This window comes from Xenopus tropicalis, chromosome 2 (genome assembly GCF_000004195.4).
Source record: "Xenopus tropicalis strain Nigerian chromosome 2, UCB_Xtro_10.0, whole genome shotgun sequence".
Lineage (NCBI taxonomy): Eukaryota > Metazoa > Chordata > Amphibia > Anura > Pipidae > Xenopus > Xenopus tropicalis.
The window spans coordinates 172,133,934-172,141,838 of record NC_030678.2 but is presented as its reverse complement, the minus strand read 5'-3'; the positions used below and the strand labels follow the sequence as shown (position 1 = coordinate 172,141,838).

At 53.6% G+C, this 7,905-nt stretch overlaps 1 protein-coding gene across 5 annotated transcripts in view; it reads right to left on the bottom strand.

The window, feature by feature from the left end:
- Positions 1-469: 469 nt before the first annotated feature.
- The window catches only part of p2ry6 (pyrimidinergic receptor P2Y6), a 39,519-nt gene continuing 32,083 nt past the window's right edge, over positions 470-7,905 (bottom strand). Inside the window, exons 3-5 of one of the 5 annotated variants that reach the window (XM_031897366.1) lie at positions 4,363-4,441; positions 3,820-3,987; positions 470-1,585 (exon numbers count right to left, since the gene is read on the bottom strand). In XM_031897366.1, the coding sequence (XP_031753226.1) occupies positions 553-1,542 (990 nt within the window). In that variant the 5' untranslated portion in view covers positions 1,543-1,585; positions 3,820-3,987; positions 4,363-4,441 and the 3' untranslated portion in view covers positions 470-552. The remainder of the gene's footprint in view (positions 1,586-3,819; positions 3,988-4,362; positions 4,442-7,905) is intronic. The other 4 variants (XM_031897367.1, XM_031897363.1, XM_031897365.1 and 1 more) reach the window with 4 other exon arrangements.

Sequence of the window (7,905 nt, the reverse complement as noted above, 5' to 3'; positions counted from 1 at the left end):
TGGGTATGTTTGGGCATGGGTGGGCCTGAGTGGGTATGGGTGGTCATGGGTTGGTATGGGTGGGAATGGCTGGGCATGGGTGGGTATGTTTGGGCATGAGTGGGTATGGGTGGTCATGGGTTGGTATGGGTGGGTATGTTTGGGCATGGGTGGGCATGGGTTGGTATGGGTGGGTATGTTTGGGCATGGGTGGGTATGGGTGGATGTGGGTGGGCATGGGTTGGTATGGGCGGGAATGGCTGGGCATGGGTGGGTATGTTTGGGCATGGGTGGGTATGTGTGGGCATGGGGGGTATGGGTGGGAATGGGTGGGCATGGGGGGTTATGGGTGGGTATGGGTGGGCATGGGGGGTATGGGTGGGAATGGGTGGGCATGGGGGGTTATGGATGGGTATGGGTGGGCATGGGGGGGGTATGGGTGGGAATGGGTGGGCATGGGTGGGTATGGATGGGTATGGGTGGGCATGGGTGGGTATGGGTGGGTATGGATGGGTATGGGTGGGCATGGGTGGGTATGGGTGGGCATGGGTAGGGAGAATCAGCAGCTCCATGTCACCCACTGGTTTTCTCGCAGGAGGTCGACTTCCACTTGGAGGTGACTCTCTGGACCAAGACCTTGGTGCTCTGGCGGAACTTCTGCTGGGTGAAGTAGAAGAGGATGGGGTCCAGGACGCTGTTCATGCTGGCGAAGGGCCGGGTGCACTTGTACACGATGGCGAAAGTCTGCAGCACCAGGCAGGGCACGTCGTAATGGGAACGCACCACCAGGTAAATGGTTTTGGTGACGTGGAAGGGGAAGAAGCTGACGGCAAAGACCATGACCACGATGATGATCATACGGATGGCTTTGTCCTTCTTCTGCCGCACCGCCGCGCCGTTGAGGTCGTCCTTCTGGCACAGGATCTTGGTCATCCGGCAATAACAGGCCAGAATGGCGATAAAGGGGATGAGGAACCCTGTGACAGTCAATGTGATTCCGTAGGGGAAATACTGGTCGGACAGGGCCGGCGGGCTCAGGTCGTAGCACACTGTCCGGTTCCGCTGGGTCCCAGTAGAGGCGAATATGAAGGTTGGCCCGCACTGTATGCCCACCACTAGCCACACGATGCCACACAGCACCCAAGTGAACTTCTTGCCCCTCTTTTTGTGCCAAACGGACAGAGGGTGGCAGATGCCCATGTACCTCTGGAAACTCATACAGGTGAGGAACATGATGCTGCCGTGCAGGTTGGTGTAGAACTGGAAGCGGACGAACCGGCAGGTGAAATCCCCGAAGGGCCAGTAGTCCTGTTGGATGTAGTTATATATGAGCAGCGGCAGGGAGCACACGTAGAGCAGGTCGGCCACCGCCAGGTTCAGGGTGTAAATGGCCGTACGGGTCAGCGCTTTCCGGGACAGGCAGATCTGCAGGATAACAATAAAGTTCAACGGGAGCCCAAAGAGCAGGACGACGGAATAGACCACCGGGAGCAGAATCTGCTTGAACTCCTCGTGGAACGTGCAGGAATTACTCGCCGCAGACCCCAAAGTCACATTCTCCATGTTTCTCAATGGGGAGACAGCGATCACATGTTCATATCAGGGCCTGGGGGGCAATAAAATACTGGTCAGAACCACAGACTGGTACAAAGATCCAAAACTAAGAAAAGGGAGAAACAGGTTAAAGGTGTAATAATTCATAAACTAATACAGATTATCCAAGAATGACATCCTGCACTTTTATTTCTAGCCACTAGATGGCGATACTTACACTGCACATGAATGAGTGCCCACAATCGCACAATCACACAATCACACCATGGGGGGGGGGGGCAATTAGTAAGCGACCGAGCGCCACTAGGGTGGGAAGGTTGAATTCAATGTGTTTTGCTTTTATAAAGGAGAAGACTGACATGAATTGGCCCCCTGAGCCCAATGACAGGGGCAGAACTGGCTTAGTATCAGCACAGGCCTGGACTGGCAATCTGTGGGTACTGGGAATGCCAGGGGGGCTGTAAGGTGCCATAGGCAGTCACTATTTATTGGGCTGGGGGGGCTGTTTGTGCCTCTGAGTACTGGGAATGCCAGGGGGGCTGTAAGGTACCACAGACAGTCACTATTTATTGGGCTGGGGGGGCTGTTTGTGCCTCTGGGTACTGGGAATGCCAGGGGGCTGTAAGGTGCCACAGACAGTCACTATTTATTGGGCTGGGGGGCTGTTTGGGCCTCTGGGTACTGGGAATGCCAGGGGGGCTGTAAGATGCCACAGACAGTCACTATTTATTGGGCTGGGGGGGCTGTTTGTGCCTCTGGATACTGGGAATGCCAGGGGGGCTGTAAGGTGCCACAGACAGTCACTATTTATTGGGCTGGGGGGCTGTTTGTGCCTCTGGGTACTGGGAATGCCAGGGGGGCTGTAAGGTGCCACAGACAGTCACTATTTATTGGGCTGGGGGGGGCGGTTCGGGCCTCTGGGTACTGGGAATGCCAGGGGGGCTGTAAGGTACCACAGACAGTCACTATTTATTGGGCTGGGGGGGGGGGCTGTTTGTGCCTCTGGGTACTGGGAATGCCAGGGGGCTGTAAGGTACCACAGACAGTCACTATTTATTGGGCTGGGGGGGCTGTTTGTGCCTCTGGGTACTGGGAATGCCAGGGGGGCTGTAAGGTGCCACAGTCAGTCACTATTTATTGGGCTGGGGGGGCTGTTTGTGCCTCTGGGTATATATATATATATATATATTGTATCCCAGTCCGGATCAGGTTTAAGGGGAGTCAAGTTAAAAAGAACATGTGTCAGTATCACTTTAATACAATATATTTCTGGCTGCTTTGCCTGTATTTACTCAGGGCCGGGCAGCCTGGGATACATGTCTGGGCTTCTCTGCAGGAAACTGGGGCTGAATCACTGCTTCTGCCAAATCCCCTGCATCATCGGATATTTATTTTACTTTAGTAACAGTTACAGTGTGGGCAGCGGGGTTATTTATTTCTCCATCTCATCCTGAACAGACACTGGTTATAGTTCTGCAACACCAGGACTTCCGTGTCCATATACAGCTCTGAGTATAATGTACCCCCTACTGTAAATGATAAGGATATTAGCAGTCACTGAGGGGTTCTGTGCCCATATAAAGGCACAAGGCTGCAGGCTGAGTTATACAGGGAACTCTGAGTATCACTCATGTATTATAAGGGATAATGTACCCCCTACTGTAAATGATAAGGATATTAGCAGTCACTGAGGGGTTCTGTGCCCCCCATATAAAGGCACAAGGCTGCAGGCTGAGTTATACAGGGAACTCTGAGTATCACTCATGTATTATAAGGGATAATGTACCCCCTACTGTAAATGATAAGGATATTAGCAGTCACTGAGGGGTTCTGTGCCCATATAAAGGCACAAGGCTGCAGGCTGAGTTATACAGGGAACTCTGAGTATCACTCATGTATTATAAGGGATAATGTACCCCCTACTGTAAATGATAAGGATATTAGCAGTCACTGAGGGGTTCTGTGCCCCCCATATAAAGGCACAAGGCTGCAGGCTGAGTTATACAGGGAACTCTGAGTATCACTCATGTATTATAAGGGATAATGTACCCCCTACTGTAAATGATAAGGATATTAGCAGTCACTGAGGGGTTCTGTGCCCCCCATATAAAGGCACAAGGCTGCAGGCTGAGTTATACAGGGAACTCTGAGTATCACTCATGTATTATAAGGGATACTGTACCCCCTACTGTAAATGATAAGGATATTAGCAGTCACTGAGGGGTTCTGTGGCAATACTAACCAATAAAAAAACATTTAAAGAAATGAGACAGTTCCCACACTTACTGCATGTCTCGCACTAGTCACTGTGGTGGTGGTGGTGGTGGGAGGTGCAGTCACACAGTGACAGTACCAGCAGATCTATAGGGGAAGGTGTGAGTAGACTCGTGTATATGTGACAGACAGCAGAACAAGGCAGAACTCAGTGGTGCAACGACTCTGTGCTGTTTCCCCCTAAAAAATAAAATCTTTAAAGGGGCGTGGCACAAAGTAGCAAACTTACCCGCCCCCTGCCCCGCCCCTTACCTGTCACTATAGCAGAGGAACAGGTCAAACCAATATATAGAAAATACAAAAAGGTTTATTTCATATTAAGAACAACGCGTTTCGACCCGGTTGCATTGGGCTCAATATGAAATAAACTTTATAGTATTTTCTATATATTGGTTTGACCTGTTCCTCTGCTATAGTGATTGTGGGGGTTTCAGGTAGCCCCCCCCCCCCGACAGTGTGCAGCCCTGTCCATATATTATCTGCCCCACACCATGAGACTCACACTTTGCTCCTCCCCCTGTGCCTCCTGGATAAGAAGCTGATTATTGCACTTACTTACTCCTCCACTGGATGGCGACACTGGTTGGATTCCCATGTATAGCGCTGCTCCTGGCACTGTGACTGTCCCACTGCTCTAAAGAGAAAGCAAGAAATATTCAGTGTTTAAGTGGTTGTGCCTCCCAGAGGGCAGAGCGAGCAGCCACACCCCTCATATATACCCCCCCCCCCCCCCCCGGCAGGGCTATCAGCGCCACGCATCTTGCCATTAATTCATTATTGCTGCACTTTCTTTTGTACCAGGAAAAACTGTTTGTTTGGCCCCTCTGGTTCTGACTCTTGAAACAATGTAGCAGAAGTCATTTCTCCTGCAGGTCTGTTATTCAGCCGGCTTCTGCTGCATTGCTTCAAGAGTTAGAATTAGCTACTTTTGCTACATTGTCAGAACCAGCAGTGCAGCAAGGGACAGACAGACACTGCTTTCAGTAGCAACGACACTTGCAAATAACTATGGGACTCAGAGCTGGGGAATGGGGTTACAGAGCTGGGGAATGGGGTTACTGAGCTGGGGAATGGGGTTACAGACCTGGGGAATGGGGTTACAGAGCTGGGGAATGGGGTTACTGAGCTGGGGAATGGGGTTACTGAGCTGGGGAATGGGGTTACAGAGCTGGGGAATGGGGTTACTGAGCTGGGGAATGGGGTTACAGACCTGGGGAATGGGGTTACTGAGCTGGGGAATGGGGTTACTGAGCTGGGGAATGGGGTTACTGAGCTGGGGAATGGGGTTACTGAGCTGGGGAATGGGGTTACTTAGCTGGGGAATGGGGTTACTGAGCTGGGGAATGGGGTTACTGAGCTGGGGAATGGGGTTACTGAGCTGGGGAATGGGGTTACAGACCTGGGGAATGGGGTTACTGAGCTGGGGAATGGGGTTACTGAGCTGGGGAATGGGGTTACTGAGCTGGGGAATGGGGTTACTGAGCTGGGGAATGGGGTTACTGAGCTGGGGAATGGGGTTACTTAGCTGGGGAATGGGGTTACTGAGCTGGGGAATGGGGTTACTGAGCTGGGGAATGGGGTTACTGAGCTGGGGAATGGGGTTACAGACCTGGGGAATGGGGTTACTGAGCTGGGGAATGGGGTTACTGAGCTGGGGAATGGGGTTACTGAGCTGGGGAATGGGATTACTGAGCTGGGGAATGGGGTTACTGAGCTGGGGAATGGGGTTACAGGGCTGGGGAATGGGGTTACAGAGCTGGGGAATGGGGTTACAGAGCTGGGGAATGGGGTTACAGAGCTGGGGAATGGGGTTACAGAGCTGGGGAATGGGGTTACTGAGCTGGGGAATGGGGTTTCAGACCTGGGGAATGGGTTACTGAGTGGGAATGGTACTGAGCTGGGGAATGGGGTTACTGAGGCTGGTGGGAATGGGGTTACTGAGCTGGGGAATGGGGTTACTGAGCTGGGGAATGGGGTTACAGGGCTGGGGAATGGGGTTACAGGGCTGGGGAATGGGGTTACAGGGCTGGGGAATGGGGTTACAGAGCTGGGGAATGGGGTTACAGGGCTGGGGAATGTGGTTACTGAGCTGGGGAATGGGGATACAGAGCTGGAGAATGGGGTTACAGACCTGGGGAATGGGGTTACTGAGCTGGGGAATGGGGTTACAGAGCTGGGGAATGGGGTTACTGAGCTGGGGCATGGGGTTACTGAGCTGGGGAATGGGGTTTACTGAGCTGGGGAATGGGGTTACTGAGCTGGGGAATGGGGTTACTGAGCTGGGGAATGGGGTTACAGAGCTGGGGAATGGGGTTACTGAGCTGGGGAATGGGGTTACTGAGCTGGGGAATGGGGTTACAGAGCTGGGGAATGGGGTTACTGAGCTGGGGAATGGGGTTACTGAGCTGGGGAATGGGGTTACAGGGCTGGGGAATGGGGTTACAGGGCTGGGGAATGGGGTTACAGAGCTGGGGAATGGGGTTACAGGGCTGGGGAATGGGGTTACAGAGCTGGGGAATGGGGATACAGAGCTGGAGAATGGGGTTACAGACCTGGGGAATGGGGTTACTGAGCTGGGGAATGGGGTTACAGAGCTGGGGAATGGGGTTACAGAGCTGGGGAATGGGGTTACTGAGCTGGGGAATGGGGATACAGAGCTGGAGAATGGGGTTACAGACCTGGGGAATGGGGTTACAGAGCTGGGGAATGGGGTTACAGAGCTGGGGAATGGGGTAACAGAGCTGGGGAATGGGGTTACAGAGCTGGGGAATGGGGTTACAGAGCTGGGGAATGGGGTTACAGAGCTGGGGAATGGGGTTACAGACCTGGGGAATGGGGTTACAGAGCTGGGGAATGGGGTTACAGAGCTGGGGAATGGGGTTACTGAGCTGGGGAATGGGGTTACAGAGCTGGGGAATGGGGTTACTGAGCTGGGGAATGGGGTTACAGAGCTGGGGAATGGGGTTACAGAGCTGGGGAATGGGGTTACTGAGCTGGGGAATGGGGTTACTGAGCTGGGGAATGGGGTTACTGAGCTGGGGAATGGGGTTACTGAGCTGGGGAATGGGGTTACTGAGCTGGGGAATGGGGTTACAGAGCTGGGGAATGGGGTTACAGAGCTGGGGAATGGGGTTACTGAGCTGGGGAATGGGGTTACAGAGCTGGGGAATGGGGTTACTGAGCTGGGGAATGGGTTACAGAGCTGGGGAATGGGGTTACTGAGCTGGGGAATGGGGTTACTGAGCGGGGGAATGGGGTTACAGGGCTGGGGAATGGGGTTACAGAGCTGGGGAATGGGGTTACTGAGCTGGGGAATGGGGTTACTGAGCTGGGGAATGGGGTTACAGAGCTGGGGAATGGGGTTACTGAGCTGGGGAATGGGGTTACAGAGCTGGGGAATGGGGTTACAGAGCTGGGGAATGGGGTTACAGAGCTGGGGAATGGGGTTACAGAGCTGGGGAATGGGGTTACTGAGCTGGGGAATGGGGTTACTGAGCTGGGAATGGGGTTACAGGGCTGGGGGAATGTGGTTACAGAGCTGGGGAATGGGGTTACTGAGCTGGGGAATGGGGTTACTGAGCTGGGGAATGGGGTCACAGAGCTGGGGAATGGGGTTACTGAGCTGGGAATGGGGTTACTGAGCTGGGGAATGGGGTTACAGAGCTGGGGAATGGGGTTACTGAGCTGGGGAATGGGGTTACAGAGCTGGGGAATGGGGTTACTGAGCTGGGGAATGGGGTTACTGAGCTGGGGAATGGGGTTACAGAGCTGGGGAATGGGGTTACAGAGCTGGGGAATGGGGTTACTGAGCTGGGGAATGGGGTTACTGAGCTGGGGAATGGGGTCACAGAGCTGGGGAATGGGGTTACTGAGCTGGGGAATGGGGTTACTGAGCTGGGGAATGGGGTTACAGAGCTGGGGAATGGGGTTACTGAGCTGGGGAATGGGGTTACTGAGCTGGGGAATGGGGTTACTGAGCTGGGGAATGGGTTACAGGGCTGGGGAATGGGGTTACTGAGCTGGGGAATGGGGTTACAGAGCTGGGGAATGGGGTTACTGAGCTGGGGAATGGGGTTACTGAGCTGGGGAATGGGGTTA